The sequence below is a fragment of the Vanellus vanellus genome (genome assembly GCF_965231255.1).
Source record: "Vanellus vanellus genome assembly, chromosome: 18".
In the NCBI taxonomy this organism is placed as follows: domain Eukaryota; kingdom Metazoa; phylum Chordata; class Aves; order Charadriiformes; family Charadriidae; genus Vanellus; species Vanellus vanellus.
The window spans coordinates 10,579,096-10,597,563 of NC_138923.1; the positions used below are offsets into that span (position 1 = coordinate 10,579,096).

The 18,468-nt window shown below is 55.8% G+C and overlaps 1 protein-coding gene across 1 annotated transcript in view; it reads right to left on the reverse strand.

Annotated features, from left to right (window-relative positions):
* Nucleotides 1-8,912, reverse strand: part of KCNT1 (potassium sodium-activated channel subfamily T member 1) — a gene marked incomplete at its 5' end in the record, with an annotated part of 90,584 nt that extends 81,672 nt beyond the window's left edge. The window contains one exon of the mRNA XM_082492705.1: nucleotides 8,767-8,912. Coding sequence (XP_082348831.1) covers nucleotides 8,767-8,912 — 146 coding nt within the window. The remainder of the gene's footprint in view (nucleotides 1-8,766) is intronic.
* Between the last annotated feature and the right edge of the window lie 9,556 nt (nucleotides 8,913-18,468).

Here is an 18,468-nt window from a genome sequence, read left to right on the forward strand (position 1 = left end):
AAAATTAGCATTTTGTGTATTTCACGTTGAAAATGAACGGGAAGCATGAGTCAGTGCAAAGCTCCACAAGCCTTTCCCCCGCTGGCAATGCTATTTTCTAGAAGATAAAAGTAGAAATTGTGCCTTCCAGGTCCAGAGCCGTTTTTCTTATCAGACAACCCCGTATTAGCAATTCAGCCCCACATCTCCCCGTTCCCTTCGGGCCCGACGCACACGTGAACTTTGTACAACACGCAAAACTCAGGGAAGCAAAGCCCCGCTGAGAAGTCTCTTGGCTGCTCTTTGGGCACACGAGCGGCCGCTCAGCTGCTCCCGCCGGCCGGCAGGCCCGGGGAGCCATCCGTCGGTGGCCCTGCCGAGGGCGAGGGAGCCGGGAGGAGCGAGCCACGGCCAGCCCCTTCCCCAGGAGCATCCTGCCGGGAGGACCTGGGCAGTGCTGGGGGTGTTCCCAGCAGAAGCAAAGGGAAACAAGTCATGCTGACGTCCCCGGTGAGCGCAAAGCCTAAATAACACTGGCAGGCAGGAGGGAGGGGAAGCACACCCTGCACACCCTGGACGTGGTTTCTGGCAGGTGAGGGGACCGACCGGCTCCCTCTCCTCCAGCCCGGGCTGGGGCTGCCACTGCCACGGCGGTGAAGCCAGACAGTGGCACAGGGGCAGGTTTCATCCCTTGACATGCACCTCGTTCTGCGCCGCTCTGACTCGATCCCAGTGCCTTCCTCACCACCCACCCCCAGCGCTCCCGCTCCCCGCTCCTCTGCCACAGGCACAGGTATATGCCACAGTGGGGAGGTGGCAGAAGGGACACCGGCAGCCTTGGGAGCCCTTTCCACACACACACCAAGTTTCCAGTTTAAACTCGGTATTTTACTTTTGGCATTGCATGTCCCATCCTCCCCTTTGGCAGAGGTTTGTGAGAGCTGCAACTGCGTGGGACAAAGAAGAGGCTGGAGAGGGCAGGGAAGGGCTGACGGGGGGGATGAGGAGCACAGGAGAAGGTATGCACGAAGGGCCACCCAGAGCAACCCCAACCCCCCGTCCTTTAGCAAGAGTGCATCGCAGACATGCTGCAGTTCAAAAAACATCCCCCAACTTCTGGCAGCGAACACGCTTCAGCCTCTCTCAAAGAGCCTCCTGGAAGGAAAAGGCACTTCTCTCCTCTTCTGTGCTTGGCAATATTAAGTAGTACCAAAAGAAAAAGCTGAAGAAAGCGTTTGCGGCAGCTACTGCAGGGAACCAGCCTGCGCTTTCCAGAGGCCACAGCTCTGCTGCCCATCCCACCGCCCTCGGGCAGAGGTCTCCGAGGGTATTGCTCCTGCAGCCTGGAGGGCTCCTGCCGCAGGAGGACTCGTAGGACCTCGCTCGCTCATCTTCCTCCAGAGGTGAAGACTCAACTCCCCGCTGGAAGCAAACCGCTTACACCAGCGATCTGCACCCCAGGGCAGGATGGGCACGACGCTCCAGCCAACTGCCTGCAGCCACCGTCCAGCCTGGCCCTTCCCGCCAGGGACAGGCTCAGGAGCACCCACACGCTCTTACAGCGTCTCGGCCGTGAACAACCTCAGAAGGAGGGACAAACCCAAAACACACTCAGCCTGCTGAGCCAAGGTCACTAACCCTGCTGGGAAATTCCTGACCCAGCGATTTCCAGGGCTATTTATGGATTACAACATTAAACTATATCTTCCTTGTAGGAGCTATATGCTGAGGAGCAGGTTTCCCAGAGTATCCGGCCCTTCCCCAGCAAGGACATGACCCTTTTTTTCCTTATCACGGTGTTGGTTTGCAAGGCGGCCTGGGAGCACGTGCAAGTTCGTGTAAAAGCAGAATCATCCCCAATGCTCAAAGAACGAAGCAAGCAGGACTCGCGCTGCTGGAGGTGAGAAACGACCCCTCACTAACGGTCCTTCGCTGTGAGGCCCCATCAGTCCCACTGGGCATTCCAGAGGCTGCGCACACCAGACGCCCCCAGGACATCACCCAGCCTTTACTGGCGGGGGGTGCTGTCGCACGCGAGGATAACACCAGGCTCGCAATTCATGCCGAAAAATCTTAAACCTAAACAGATTATTAAACTAAAAAAAAAAAAAAAAAAGAGCAATTCACTTGTCACAGCCTCCAGCTCTGTTCCTGGAGCCGAGAGCCAACCCCCTACTACTACCTGCTTGATAAGGGGAACATAATTCCTGCCGACACTACAGCAAACGTCTACACCTCAGCCGCTCCTCTATCGGCAGCCATTAGGTATCGCTTACCCCCGTGCGGCTGTGCTCACTGCCCACACGTACCCCTCGGCTGTCCCACAGGTCCCTGCTCCAGCAGCTGGCATGGTGAGGAGGGCCAGAAAGCCAAGTGGGTCTCGGCCAGTTATAATTCTCCCGCAAGAACTCTTCTTAGTCCCCGCAAACCCTAACGCTCCCTCACAGTCCCGCTCCTGCCAGCGCACCCTTCCGCAGGCAGCGGCAGCCCTCCTGCCTCCAGCCCAGGGGGCAGAAAAGCTCACCTCTAGCTAAAGCAAGGCTTAAAAGTCCTTTGCCCTCTTGCTGTTGCCCAATCCGTTTTTTTCCTAGGGCCCCCCCTCCCACACGGAGCTTACCTGGGACCAGTGTCACCCTCTCCACCTTGGGAACCCGCCAAAACCCTCATCTCGGTAGATGACGGGCTGCAAGCAGGACAAAGTTATCCGTTCCCAGCTCTCATCAGGATGAGCAAGGAGATGCTCTCAAGGCAGAGCTCATTACTCTCCGGAATCATTATTCACAGGGGTGTATCCTGTATCCCGCAGCACACGATCCTGGCGGTGTTTCACTCCCCCTCATCCCAAGCTGTTATACCCTCTACCAAATTTGCCGGTGCCCAGTATTTTTCAGGCTCACATATTAAAAAAAAAAAAAGAAAAAAACAAACAACAAAACTCTGCAAGATAAGATCAGGGAAGTGCTAATTCTTTCTAATGATCTGCTGGGAAAATTCTCCCTTCCGCACAGCCCCAAACTGCTATAAGCAGCTAGGGATGAAACACAGAAGAAACTTCTCTGCGCTCCAGACCCCTGCAGAACACTCCCTTCTATTGAAAGCAGAAAATAATAGAGAGGCGTGGGAGGAGGAAGAGTCTTTTCACACTGTTCAAGGATACAAAGACTTACAGAAATAAACCCCAAGAGGCAGGCTTGGCAGCCCACCTGCCATACCAGGACGCGATGGGACGAAGAGGGGGATGTCTCCTGGATTAGAAGACAGGAGACAAACAGAAGGGGAACACTGAAGCAAACATCTTCTGTGCGGTCCCACAAGGCTCTCTGCTATTCCACAGATTCAGAAGCGACGGTGATGACTGCGAATTATCCAGTACGGTCAAACCTAAACCTGACTGTAAAGACTTGCAGGCGGATCTTGCAGCACTGAGCCACCCGATGATAAAATGCCAGATAAAAATTAGCATCAGTAAATGCCAACTAATCCGAAAGGGGAGGGGGAAAAAAGTCACCTTCCTGCACAGGCATTAGAAGATCTGTAGATCAGCACTCAGAAAAGAGCCAAAGTCACAGTAGGTAATACCACAAAGCCAACAGCTGACTGTCAGTGGTGGTCAAAGCCCAGAATGTTAGGAGAAGCTGTTATAGTACAGATAAACCCACTGCGGAGCCACACACACTTCTGGTTCCCCTCTTCAGAGAGGATACGGCACAGAGAAGGGCAATGGAGATAACTATGGGGTTATAAAGTGGTTTGAACAAGGAAAGACTAAATAGATCAGAAGGAGTCTTTAGCCTGGAAAGAGAGATGATGAAAGGCAGGTGAAATCAGAGCGGACAACCAGGGAGCAAGCACATCACAGGGGCTGTGGGGACCCAGGGAAATCACAGGGCAGCAGGCTCAAAGGAGAAGCAGCATGTTTTCTCACAGAGCATCTGTATCAGAGAAATCACATCCTCTTGTGGAGGCAGAAAGCACCAATGCGTTCAAGAGGAACCAGGCAAAGCCCAGGGGAGGCACCCATCCATGTACTGGAAGCACCACCGCCGGGTACGACCTCCAGCTCAGGATCCCAATCCCACAGGCTGCAGCAGCACAGCCCCGGGAAGGGTTGCTCTGTACCTGCCCTCTGTCCCTGTCACCAGCCCCTGTCAGAAAACACCGGGCCAGAGGCACCTGTGCTCAGACCTGGGATGGCTCTTTGCTTGTTTTTATTCATAAGAAGGATGAATGAGATGTTCCACACTCCAGCACAGTTTGGCAGGGATGCAAGAGAAACTCTAACAAGCTCCAAAACAAATTGCATGCAGCACTTGGGAACCAGGCGTGGGGGTCAGGAAGAGGTCGCTGATGGAGAACTGGGAGGATTCAAATAGATGCTGTAAATATTATTGCAGAGCAGAAAGAGCCTTGAGCACAGGCAATGACCTACTTTGCTGTTCTCCAGCGAAGGGTGACACAGCCGTGCCAGAACCCAACGGCAGTTTCTGAGGAGGACATTCAGCATGTCAGGGGTCTTTTGTTAAACGGAATAGCAGGGGGGGTTCCAAAACCTCTTCCCACTGACCCAGGGATGCTGGCGGGTGCTCTCCTGCGGCGATTTTCGCGGCACAACCTGCTGACAGCCCTGTTGAGCCCTGGGTTTCAGACTCCTGCCCTTTCCTAATCAGCTGAGGAAAACAGCTGATGTCTGCTACATAAACACTCTGAAAACACAGGGTGTTTGGCCCTGTAGTTTTATGGCTCCCTATTGCAATTTCTCCTGGAACAGCGAGGCCAGAATTCCCGCGGGCAGCCAGAGCAACAGTTGTTGCAATCCACAAGGCTGACTTTTTGGAAGCTGATAAATGTCTGAGCTAGTAATCTTGCCTGGAGGAACTGGTTATTAATTAGCTACAGAGCCTCGTTCGGCGCAAGCTCTGCCAAAGCATCATCTTCCCCTTCATTTCTAGAAAATGGAAAACTTAAGAGACAACAACAGGCTCTCAGCTGAGCTGCAGGCACCATCCTTGTGCTGCGACAGTCCATCTGATACACCTGGAGCGCAGCAGGAGAAGCCATGGGAGAGTCAGCCCAAGTCTGGATGAGAGTGTTCACTCTGAGCAAAAATCCAGTTTAATCAATGTCTTTTTCTTCTTTTTTTTTTTTTTTTTTTTTTTTTTTTTGCATTCATGGATTCAGATCGGCTTTCCCAGGCTCTCATAGAGTCACAGCCCTGGGAACTCACCGGTGCCCTCGGGTGCAGCGAGGACAGCAGGAGGCAAACACCTGCCTCCGCACTCAGAGGCTTTGACCACAGCGGCAGAAGGTGCCTATAGGCATTTTTAACCTCACTGCCACCGCTTCACACCTTGCTGTGATTTCTCGACCTGCCCTGGCTGCCCAGTCGTGTGGGACTGAGGACAGACCCCGCCACAGCGCAGCCCCTGTCAAGCCAAGCCCCCTCTAGCTGGCGCTCCGTCAGCAGGTCCAGCGGTGCTGACGGGTCTCTCTGGTTGCTGCTCTCCAGCCCCCAACCTCGGCTTCTCAGGCACTTGCACTGGAGCAGCCGCTCCAGCTGGGACCCACCTTCCCTCCGCATCCGGCTCCCAAATCCACGGCGGGGTACCCGCCCCGGCCCCGCTCGGCACAGGACAGCTACTGTTTACTCCCAGTATAAACAGCAGCGCTGAACCTAGAGCGGGGCAGCTCTAGCAGACAGACAGATCTGTAAGAGACATTAAAAACAGACACGAGAAAAGCCACGTACGTCTAATGCAAAGACGCGATCTTCCTAAACAGCTTCTCCAGGTGTCATGGCGCATGCCGCCTTCTTTCACCTTTTTCTTCTTAAACAAGCCACAGTAGCGGGAGCTGGCGGAAGGCAAAACCAAGTCTCCTCTTGCACGTCCCTGCTTCTCCCGCAGGCCCCCGTACTTGTGCAGGATATTTTTGCATGAGCCCTTCCATATGGCCGCTCATCCATCACTGCTTCATACCAGAGTGCCCTTACATGGGCAAGGCAGAGGAAGCGGAGCCGCCGCCTGGAGGAAATCCTGTATTCCCCTAAATGACGGACTCGCTCCTTGTACAAACATTTACCCAGATTTCCCACAAGTCAGGAAAGTAAAATTTAGGCTATTTGTACCCTCTGGGTGCCAGAAATGTGTATTTGCTCTCCAAACACACTTTCAAGTGCTTTTACGGTTAACCCCTGGCTTTCTGACTGGAAGGACTTTCAGGACCGTTGTCCCCCTATAAAGAGGGCCAGGAGAAAGCACACAGACATTTACACACGTGCCTCCGTACTCGGGCACCTGAGGAGATGGAATTTCTCTTCAACAGCCTTTAAGCCATCTCTAGTTTTATTAAAGGGATAACTGAGGCTTCCATTTATTTTAACGGGGCCAGCCCAGCTGGAGTCCCCTTGAACACTCAGCAGAAGGTACACTGAACGTGTTATACATCTTTCCTGCTCAGATATATTCTGGCTCTCACATCCTTCGCGCACACCTCTGGTGACAGGTCTGCTTGTCTGCCATCACACCTACAGCTACGAGTACACGCCTGGAAGCGTGGAGCAGAGACAGGCGGAGCAGTCTGCACAGGACTCCCGAGCCCTGGTGTCCCCCGGGGACTGCGCACCCGTCAGACACAAACCCCGTGTGACCCAGGGGCAGGGTGCCGCCTTCACGGCCCTTTCAGCTGAACAGAGGTAAAACCCACGGGAGGTGAGGAAGAAACTCTTGTACCAGGCAGAGACTGAGAGACAGGAGGTTGTTCGACGTGAGCATCCACTGAAAGGGGATGCGCACCCCCAGTCCAAGCTGCAGCAGAGGCAACCAGGGAGCAGATGAGGCAGTGGGCCCCTGGGATCACCTAATGGGGGCGATGGTGCTTGTTGCTCTGCCTGCTCCTGCACTTTTCTCTTTAGCCTGCTTGCAAGAATCATTTTCTGCTTCTTCAGCTGAACAGCACTGAAAAAGTACATTAGAGATCCAGACTGCTCCGAGCTGGAGCTGCGGAAACAGGCAAAGCTGCCGAGTCCTGAGGGCTCCAACCGGCTGGTTCAATATCGCTGGAAGGGCAGCGAAGGGGCCGAACGCAGAGGCAGGCAAGGCAAGCCACGGAAAGCAACGGCATTTCAACCTCTCCGGAGCCAGAGGGGGTTACAGAAACACATTGAGCTGTATAATAATAAGAATTAGAAAACAAAGCTCTTCTATCCAGATTGAAAGAGACAGAGGGGCAGACCTTTGGACAAGGACTTTGTTGTTGCGCGTTAGATGAGGACAAATGACCCCGAGCGGTACTGCAGTGTAAGGAATAAGGAGCAACAACTGCTGCCTGAGCTGAGCAACTCGTCATTTTCCCGTAATGTTGGAGTCCAAACCCTGTGCAAGCTGCCACCTCTAGCCTGATCCCTGATCTCCACACGCACACAGACATGTTCCATAACCTCCTCAAGGACATCATTTCTGCAGACACCGCAGACAGTACAGCTGCAAAATGTGGAAACTGGGTTTGGCGAAGGCCCTGTGGCTCCGCAGCCCCTCTGGTGTGCCCGAGGCAACCCAACGGTGTTCTCAGGAATTAGATGGTCCTGGTTCCCGAGGCACCATGGTGCCTTGGCCGCATCGGGCATTGCGCCTCTGACAGAGAGGAGGGGGAAATGATCATGGAATCACGGAATCTCTCTGACAGAGAGGAGGGGGAAATGATGAGGGACTTAATCCCAAGAACCAATATTTAAGGATTTTACCAATCACCCAGTCAGTGGCAATGCACTGAAAGTTAAAGAGTTCACTGAATAGACTGTTCTTTCTTTTTTCATGTATGGCTTTTAGAATAAAAGATGGTCTCCCTAACTCACAGTGAGCAGATGTCAACATAAAAATCCCCAGCTGACCAGCCCGGGGCACAAACCCAGGCAAGGGCCTTATCTGCCAAAAATGAATTGATACACACACTTCATTTGCCCATTTAAGCTGACATTTGATGAGTGTGACAGTCAGAAGAGCCACGCTAGTAAACATAATCAGATCAATGATGATATAAAGGAGTTATCAGGAAAAGCTGGGCTACTTCAGAAACAAGCGCTCATCCCCTTGTGAGACACGTCTGCTGCTGCCTGGGCACAAGAGGACAGTGGCACTGGGTCCCTGTGACCCACTTTAAACAGCTCTTCACTTCTACACCGCAGACCCTGCCTTGTACCGAACATTGCGACTTTGGCACAAAAACAGCCTAAAGCTGGAGCGTGGGCTGGGATGCACCTGTGGAAACGCAGCCTTTTCGCCTGCGTGCATTTTAGTCCCCTGGCTGTGGGGTGGCTTCAGGGCTCAGCCAAACCAGCTCCTCCAAAACACTGCCTGACCCGCACACCACGGAACACGGCCTCAGCCCGTGCCAGGCACGACAGAGGGGCAGCATCGACCCTCTTCCCATGAAGGACACGACTGGGAACAACTCGGGGATCTCCAAGCATCCCCCGTACCCAGGCAGCCTCCAACTACTCCATCCCCAAGGCGATGTCACCCCGAGGGGGCTCCGCAGGGGACCCCAGCCAGGCCTGGCAGTGTCGCAGAAACTTTCTTCCAGGCTCGGGGCAGGGAAAGGGCGATGGGAATGTGGGATGTGGGTTCTCCCTGGCTACCCATGGGGGGGTCGCGGCGGCGGGGCGGGAGGGAAGGGGCTCCGCGCTCCCCCGGCCCCGCGGCTCCCCACGACGGCGGCACAGGCAGCCCCGCTGGGGTACACCCACCCCACCCCGACACCCACGGACCGAGCGCCGCGTCCCGCCGGGGGTACCTGTGGGCGCTGCCATCGTCGTAGACGAAGGAGCGGTTGGTGTAGCACTCGGTGCAGACGGCGGCCCCGCCGGCCGCCCTGCCCTCCGCCGGCCCCGCCGGCTTGTAGATCCCCTGCAGGCTCCGCTCTTCGCCCGAGAAAGGCATCAGCGAAGCGGCGCGGGTGCCCGGAGGGGCGAGGCGGAGCAGAGCATGGGCGCCCCGCGCTGCCCGGGGAGAAGGCACCGGCCGGGGGCCGCCGGCCGCGGGCAGAGCCACCGCCGCCGTCCCGCTCCCGCTCCCGCTCCCGCTCCCGCTCCCGCTCCCGGCCGCCCATCACGGCGCGCCCCGCCGCCGCCGCAGCAGCCCGCGGGCCGCCCGGGCGCTCCGCATGCCGGGGGAAGGGGCGGCCGCCGCGGGGGGAGCCCGGCGGGCTGCGGGCAGCAACAGGTGCCGGAAAGTTGCGGGGCGGCGAGGCGGGAGGCGGGGAAGGGGCGGGGGTGGACGGGGAGGGGGGGGGGGGATCCCGTCCTAAGCGCACCGGCGGAGCGGCGCGGCGGCGGCCCCGCTCGCCCCCTCCCCTCGCCCCCCGCGGCCGCGGCGCTGCCCGCCGAGGAAGCGCATGGCGCGGAGCGGCACCTCGGGCGGGAGCCGCCACCTCGCTGCTCCCTCCGCCGCAGCCGCCGCCGCGGCCCCACCGGCCCCCGCCCGCCCCGCCGCTGCACCACGGCGCCCCCTGTCGACCGCGACGGCCCCCGCCGCCGCCCCCGGCACCGCTCCGGGAGCCCACCCCTCCCTCGCCCCCCGGCCGCTGCCCGAACCCTCCGCGGGTGGGCTCGCCTTGCCTTTTTTTCCCTTTTCTTTTCTACTTTTCTACTTTTTTTCTTTTTTCCCCTTTTTCTTTTTTCTTTTTTTTCCTTTATTTCATTCTCTTTTCTTTTTTCCTTTTTTCTTTTTTCCCCTTTTTCCTTTTTTCTTTTCCCTTTTTCCTTTGTTTCCCTTTTTTCCCTTTTTTCCTTTATTCCCTTTTTCTTTTTTCTTTTTCCTTTTTTCCTTTTTTCCTTTTTTCTTTTTCCTTTTTTCCTTTTTTCTTTTTCCTTTTTTCCTTTTTTCCTTTTTCCCTTTTTTCTTTTTTCCCTTTTACTTTTATTCCTTTTTTCCTTTTTTCCCTTTTTCTTTTTTCCCTTTTCCCTTTTTCTTGTTCCCTTTTTTCCTTTTCTTCCTTTTTCTTTTTTCCTTTTTAAAATTTTCTTCTTAATATTTTTTTTTTTTTTATTTTCTACTAGTCATATAAATATTTGTGTTGAGCACTGCTGGGCCTTGGGGTTGTGTGGAAAGCAAACAGGCCGGCCAAGCCCCAGCCTGCTGGGGAATTCCTGTGCCGTGCTGCGCGGCCGGGCCAGGGAGCATTGATGTTCCAGGGGGGCCCTGCTGCAATAACACAGCCCCGCTGCGGGCACATCCCCGCCCCAGGGACAGCAGGGGCAGCCTGGAAATGAGCTGTCTGCCTCCAGGAAAGGGTTAATGGGATGGAGTCCAAGGAGCCTTCTCTCCCTGTTGAAGTTCAGCCCTGTGCCAGGAGCCAGGAGCTGCCATCCGTAATGGTGTGGCCAGGCCCAAAGTGCCCCAACGCCGCTGCAAACCCAGCAGCCTCCTCGCAGGCTCCCACTGTGCACCCACCACCCACACTGGCCCTGGGCCACGGGGGAGACCGAGCCAGCCCCGTGGCAGGAGTGGCCGCCCAGCCCGCGGGGCAGCAGAGCCCCGGGGGGGCAGTTCTGCCCTAGCCCTGGCCCGCTCCTCTCCTCTTTTGCTCCTTTTTTTGTCTGTCTTCCAGAGAGAGTGCTGTTGCACGGGCGCTGGGGAGTTCGCCGTGGGGTCCCGGGGCTGCGCAGGGGAGCAGAGACCCCCAGCCCACTACACAGGAAACACCCCCATGCCCTGCGACACGCTCCTCTGCCGGCTCAGTCACCCCAAACACCAAAGCCCGCTTTGGTCAGACCCCAGGGGAGGGTGACGCCACCCGGGCCAGGAGCTCGCTGCTTCCAGAGCAGTGGTTTCTCTCCGGCAGCTCCAGGCAGCCCCCGGCCCCCACTTGCCCCTGGGCTGCCCCCCCACTCCCCGCCCCCCCCGCCACTGCTGCCGGGAGCCCCGGCCCTCGCGTGATGCATCGGCACACGGCGCCCGTTGGCTGCCGCAGCCTCCAGCTCCAGAGGAAAGTGCCCACTCGGATGCGCTGGGGTTCACGCTTCTCGCTAGGACCAGAGACTTTGTTTCTCCCGCAGCATCTCTTCCTCCTCCTCTCCCTCCATATGGACTCTCCTACACGAGGAGTCATTTGAGAGAAAAGCAATTAATAATCCCCGTGCAATCCGTCCGTGTGATACTCCCCGACCCATCATGCTTTTAAGTAGGAAAGTTATTCCTCATTCACTAATTGCCTCACATTATCGGGTGCAAAATGTTAACGTGCAGCTCTGCAAGGAGAGGGGTGGGTGGCACAGCAGCGTATTCACATGCTAGGTGATAACACAGGCGTGGAGGAGGAATTATTTAAAACAGTTACGGTGGGGGTGGGGACGGTGAGAAAAGAGAAACGAAAAATGAAAGAGAAAGAGCCAGAAAGAAGAGAACATCCCCATCCAAATGCTGCAGCTCAAGCGGAGAGCTCAGCCTGGTCCCACCCGCCCTCCGCCGTGGTGCTGGTGACGGACCAGCCGTGGAGCTGTGCCTGGAAGGGCGCTGGCGCCTCCCCGGTCCCACCGCCGAGCAGGGGCGATGCTGAGGCAGAGGCCCAGCCGCTGGGCACAGGGGCAAGGTGTCCCAGTGATGGCACTTGGTGGGATCCTACCTGAGAAAGGAGAGCCCCCCTCTGGGGACCGCTCCCAGCTCTGGCACGGATCGGCCACGCCGGACTCGCAGCCTTTGCCTCCTCTCCTGCTAAACGGGTACCAGAGGATCCTCTGTAACGAACCACTTTACAACCTGTAGTTTACAGAATAAAAAGCAGAATGCTTTCCTTCCTTCCCCATTGGTCATTTTTTTCTTGCCCTTCTATTATTTAACTCCAGAAAGTATTTCAGGGCGTATTGTGTACTGTAAAACAGAGAACGATCAGGGAATCAGGGGATGGGGGGTTATTTATGCTCTGACATTGACTACCAGGGGAGCAGTGCCGGCCCACGGGCTGATCCTGCTTGGCCCTCTGCCGTCTGGCAGTGCACAGTCTGATTTTGTCCTAAACTCAAGGTAAGAACCCAGACGGATGGATGCACTTGGGAATTGGGTGCCTGTGGGAAAGATGGATGTCCAGGCCATGGTCCGTGTTGGATTTCTACTTCCTCACGGTGCCGGGCAGGACCATTTCATGCTCTCCCACCAGTGGATAACTGGCTGTGCCGGAGCCCAGAGGGGCTGATCCGGTCCTCCTGTCCCTTCCCCGGCACGTGGAAGTGGTGGCATCCCACCCTGGCCAGCCCCGGGACCGTCTGACCTCCAGGAGGGCATTTATGGCTGCTGAGATCACTACATCTCCCTCAGTACTTCTTTCCCGTGGCTTCCCCGCACGCCGCCTCGCTCATTAGTCAGCCGCACCCCCTCCTCCTAACGAGGATTCGTCTGCCTGCAGTTTCCAGCCGCAGCAAAGCCTGCCTCTTCCCACTACATCGAGTCTGCTTTTATCCTGCGCCTGCTCCCCATGAAAACATATTGCAACACAAAACACCTCTTCCTTTTCTTTGTGAAAAGCGAGACAAGCTGAGCGCTCTCTCTCCTCCCCAAGGCATTTTCTCCAGCCTTTGGGAATTTGGGGGGCTGCCTTCACACTCTCCCACTTCCACCTACTCATCTGAGCACCGACCAGGGATGCTGCCCTTCTCCTCTGCCCATACCCTTCCAAGTTCACTTCTCTTTGGAAACTCTTCTGGGTCTTTCAGGTCCCAGCCAGCACTAACCTTGTGATAAAAGGCTTTTTCTTCCCAGCTGCTGCCATTTAACATCATATTGAATCATGACTATATTGCAGGTGCTCGGCCCCCGGCCCCAGAGATGCCGCAGGGATGGGGCAGGGTGCTGGGGGTACCCGCCTTGGGGCTGTCACAGCCGCCCCGCTCTCCCAGCGCCGCAGGGGGAGGGCAGGGCAGCGCTCTCGGCAAAGGCACCGTTTGCCGTCTCAGGGCCACAGGTCTGGCTGAGCCGGTCCTCCCCGCCCTCAGCTGCAGCGCTCGACCGAATGCTGTCGATGCTACAATTCCCTGTTACCCAACAGCCGTCTTATTAACAAAAAACATAAAATTAAACAGGATTTCACGTACCTACTGCGACGCTGTGCTGCCTCCTCTTGACTTGGGGGTTGGACTAGATGATCTCCAGAGGTCCCCCCGACCCTGACCATCCTGTGACTCCTGCGGGTCCCACAGCTCTGCTGGGGAGCCCCTTCAGCATCCCGGCATTCCCCTCCGCACCCTGGAGCGGGCGAGAGCACAAGGCCCACGGGGCTGTCTCCCGCCTGGGCAGGGAGCGTGTAGCGCTGGGGAACGGCCACCCAGGGGTGCCGAGTGCCATTTGCACGGCCATGTGATACATTTGCGCACCCAGGGGTTTCCCATACGGAGAGCGGTGAGGGGGGTGGCTTGTGTAGAGCCCCTGGGAAAGGCAAACCCCCAGTCTGCGACCCCCCGAGGGCCGCGTGTGGGGGAAGGCACTGCTGCCCCCGGCAGATCACGGCCCCGGCTGCCCGAGGAGGGACCCGGCACGGGGCAGCGGAGACTCAACTCTGCTCTTTCTGTGCCTGGGAGAGCAATAAATAAATCTGTGGGAGGCAACGGTGGGGATGAGTCAGAGACAAGAGGGAGAGAAAGTCATCTTCTGAGGAACACGCTACGCAAGTCCAGCACGCCGCGGTGCTCCGGAGCCAAGTGAGGATTTGTGCCGGAGGATGTCCTTGTCCCGCTCGAGCTCCCGGATAACCCCCCACCAGGAGGGCAATGGGGGACAGCCCCACCGGCAGGAGCCTTGGCCATGGCTGGGGGCTGTAGCCCCATCCCCGGGGCACCCCCAGGTCCATGCGGCTACAGCACGGCTGGATCCATCCAGCACCGTGCGACCCGGGAAGGATGGGCTGGAGCACCGCACGAGCCCCAGAACCTGCACTCAGCTCCTGTTTCCCTCCACAGCTTTGGGCAAGCTTTGCATTTTTGGGTACAGCACACACACCACCCCCCTGCACCCCCATCAAGCCCAGGGCAAGGAGCTCCCCAGAAAGAAGCAATGCCCCAACTGCTGCCCAGCATCACCGCAGCTCCAGAGTGGCCGTGGAGTCAGGCACGGCAATGCCTGATCTGCTCCCGCTTGCAAATATTGTCGGTGTGGACCGAGTTTAATCAAAGCGGAGCTTGGTCCAAGGCTCCAAACGCTTTGGATGTTGTGCGTGTCGACCAAATTTCACGTGAGATCGAGGTTTGCCAGGCACAGACAGCCTGTGCCTAACCAGGGAGGGACAGGGCAAGGCAAAGTAACCTGCACGGCGCACTGTGAAAATTATTAACGAGGGGAAAACTTCTGGTCGACTGCAAAACAGGCAACTTTTCTGTGAAGCTGACGTCTTGGCAGGGAAACAAACTTTCGGGAACCAGCTTGGCCCAAGGGCTGGAGCCCTGTGGCCTCGCGACTCGACATCTTTCACAAGCTCAGGCTTTCTCCATTCAGCTTACATTTAGCTCGATATTTCTGAGGCTGAACGCAGCCCCTGCAGAACGCACGGAGGGTTTAAGCTGTCTTTATCAAGAAATATAGCAGTATTTAGTTGTCAAAGCTGTCGTTAAACTCAAGAAGTAATAATCAAACATACCCATACAAAAAGATCGAGCTCCGTAACTCCGAGACTGATGTATGCAAAGGAAAAATGAATGCTAGGAACTCGGCTATAAAAACATGGTTTTAACCTAGTCGACTGAGCCGTTGAATAGGAAGAAAAGACATCCTCATTTGTGTACCGGGAGTGGCTGATCTATTTGTCTCATGTGTCAGCACCCCACTTTGTTGGTTTGTTTTTAAGTTTTCTACTTATGTTTAACACCCAAAGGGATGCTAAATATCAAAACCCAATTGCAATGCACACCGTGAAACTCTTATAAAGCCTCCTCTTCCGTCATCTCCCAAGGCTCATGGAGAACTTAAGGTGAAGAATTGCCTGCAAGAGCTGAATCATATCTTTGAGCAAAAACATTGCTATTAGGTGACTAAGACCAAAACAATTGTCTCCCTTTATTTATTGCAACTGATGCTGTTATTAAAAACCAGACAAGTCCCTTCCCAGCCCCTCCCGCTACCGGGCCTGTGTGCGCTGGTGAAACACGGCAAAAGGCAGGTAGTAAATGGGGGGGACCCTTTGGGCAGGGTCCGAAACACGGGGAAGGTCCTTTTTGCTCCCAGCAGCATCCCAGCTGGGGAGCGGGCAGACCTCTGCGGCCAGGGGTGCCTTGACAGGGGTCATCTCTGACCCTTAAAATAAGACAAGCGGCTGCGCAAGGGCACGGGGAATTCCTTGGGAAAGAGGCCATTGTGCCAGGAAAACCGCCTGCCTACAGGCGGGCTGCGCTAAGAGGATCCGGTGCCTCTCTGGAGCGGGAGCAGTGGAGCGAAGGTCTGAGCCTGCCTGCGGGAACCACCCCGGATTTTGGGAAGAGCCTGGGAGTAGGGAGACCGTGGCGGGGATGGAGAGGGGTGTCCACCCTGCAGAGGACAGCGCATGGCACCGAGCGACTGCCCGGACACCTGGGACAGGCAGAGATCAGGCTTCTATATTGAAGAAAACCAATTTTCATTGGTTTTCTCCAATAAACCCCATCTGCACGCCCTCGCCCGCACCATCGCCTGGGAACGGTGCGTCATCCAAAGCCTTCGCATTTTCATGAAGCGGAGTCGAGCAGAACTGAAACAAGCCGGGCTCTGCTCCCCCTTCCAAATGTTCACAGCGTTGGGAGGGAAGCCAAGGAGACTTTAAAAGGCATTTTAAGAAGCTGTGGGTACGGCTGCTCCCCTGCAGCACGTCGTACCACAGCTGCCCACCCCGCAGCGCCGACCCCGGGCTCCTCCTGCCCAACAGCATCTCCCACCGCCCTGCGCGCATCCCTGCTTTTGTCTTCGGATATCAGGGGGGCTCAGAGCCCTGTCCTCTCTGAAAAATCAAGCCCCAAACATCCTTCAGTCTAAACACTCACTCTTCATACAGTAGGTCAAGTTGTCTACAGCGCTATTGGTACACCCCTGCTCCCGTTGAGGTTTGCTTGGATGTAAAATTTAAAGAAAACTTGAAAATATCTTAGATTAAGCAAATTATAGCCCTGTGGCTCAGGAAAACCTGCTTTCCCAGTTGTTTCCCTAACTTACACCCACAAGATTTTTCAGGGTTTAAGCAAAGTTGTAGGAACAGCACTCCTTTCCCCAAATTGACCTGACTTCAGTCCCCCTGGGGATCCTGAATTCACTCTTCTTCTGGAAACTCTTGGATCTAGGAAGGGCTACAAAGATGATGAGGGGACTGGAGCACCTTTCTGATGAGGAAAGGCTGAAGGACTCGGGGCTTTTTAGTCTGGAGAAGGGAAGACTGAGGGGGGGTCTTATCAATGCCTATCACTACTCAAAGGGCGGGCGCTGGGGGCTGGGCACAGCCTTTTCTCAGTGGTGCCCAGTGACAGGACAAGAGGGAATGGGCACAAACTTGACGATAGGACGTTCCACCTCAACCTGAGGAGGGACTTCTCTCCTGTGCGGGTGGCAGAGCACTGGCACAGCTGCCCAGAGGGGGGGGGAGTCTCCCCCTCTGGAGCCATTCCAAACCCACCTGGACATGTCCTGTGCCACTGCCGGAGGTGCCCCTGCTCTGGCGGGGGGTGGCACTGGGGGAGCTCCAGGGGGCCCTTCCCACCCCCACCAGTCTGGGATTTTCTGGGATCTCACTGGGAGTGAGGTTTTCCCTGAACGTGTTTGACTTTACCCATCTGAACAGTGAGATAAGGTCATACGCAGGCGGCTCCGCGTTGCGTTTGCCTGGAGCCTGGGTCGCTAAAGGCGACAGAGGGATCACCCCCAGGCAAACTCCCCAAAGCCAAGGGGGTGTGAGGTACTCCAGATCAGTTCTTTTACGCTTCAGCAGTCATTTCATGTCTGTTCCTCCTCCTCTTTCCCCGGCAGGACTCAGCCAGGCTCCTCAGATCAACAAAACCCCATGTCTGAGAGCTGCCTGCGCCCCGGCTGTGCTTGTACAGTGTTAATCTTATACATGCGATACCGGCAACTGTTTGAAGTTCCTGCTGCCACCACAAAGCCGTGCTAAAGAAATGACTTCAGAAGTACTGCAAGCACCACGCTGTGCGTAATTGCGACAGGGATGATACACATGTGGGTTTTATTATTATTGTAAAAATGCACAATTGGGAAAGCCAATATTTTTAATGGAAGTGGTTTCAAATGCTAGTATTTATTTTCTTATTAAATGGTTTAGCTGGAGACGGGGCATCTTCAAAGGAGGAATTTTTTTTCCCAGATTGGGTATCCGGGGCTATAGTGCTATATGATTATACATGAAAAATATTTCCTTATTAGCTTTTTATTTCAGAGAACACACTTAACTGACATTTCCCATGCTGACAGCTTGCCAAGCTTCAAAGCACAACTTCTGCAAGGATGACAATGATTGTGAGGCTGGTCCAGATGAAGCTGTAGCCCAGCTGGCACACAAGCTCCGTGAAAGGAGTTTTTCCTGGTTTTGGGAAGCCTAAAGGCGAGGTCTGCGTTGGGACACACATCCTGTGCATGTTTGGATCATCTTTCAGAGGGGCGCAACACCCTTTCAAGCTGTGACCACATTTTGGGGACCTGGTTTCTTTGAATTATAGCAGCTACCCCCTTACATCAATGCAGATTTCCCAACACGCGTGGGAAAGATCTCCCCCCACCGACACAGACCCATAGGTAGGCACTGGGAGAGCTGCGGAGTTCAGCCTGAGCTGGGGGATTAACCCTTGGTCACCAAGGGCAGAAATCAAAGGTCTCCATCTCCCTGGGACATTGGCTGACGCAGGGTCCCCAGAGGATGTTTCAGGGAAGACTGCAACGATCAGAGCATCTCACCCTCGTAAGGCACACAGCTAAGGCAAACCACAGCAACGCTGCATTCTCCTCGCACCCTTTCACCCAAGGACGCAGGAACAGAAACGCACCTGTACCTATGAGAAATCTTGCCAAAATAGAAAAAAAAAATCACCATCTCTCTGCTCTCACACAGAGGCCAGAGTTCCCACGCTTGTGCTGATGAAGGCTGACACCTCCCAACACAATTTTCCCAAACAGCATCGTTGCCACCGTCCACCCCCTCCCCCTGCCTCTCCCCAGGGGGCTGCTGGGGACCCGCAAGCCCCCTCTCCCCCCTCAGTGCTCCACAGGCCCCACGGCTTGCGGACCTGCTGCCAAACCCAACTCTCACCCCTGCTGATGCCTCCATCCTGTTCGTGGTGTCTTTGGCACTCCCCCCTCCAGCACTTCCAGTCCCCTGCGGCTCCCCAGCCCAGTCAGCTCCAGCGCAGCCCACGGCTGTGCCAACATTAACACGCAGAGGATCCGGTGCAGCCGAGCCCACCGCCAAAGGCCGCAGCTTGTCCATGGGTGGATCGCCACAGCTCTTCACCAGGACACGCAACCACTAGGAAAACATAAATCCATATAG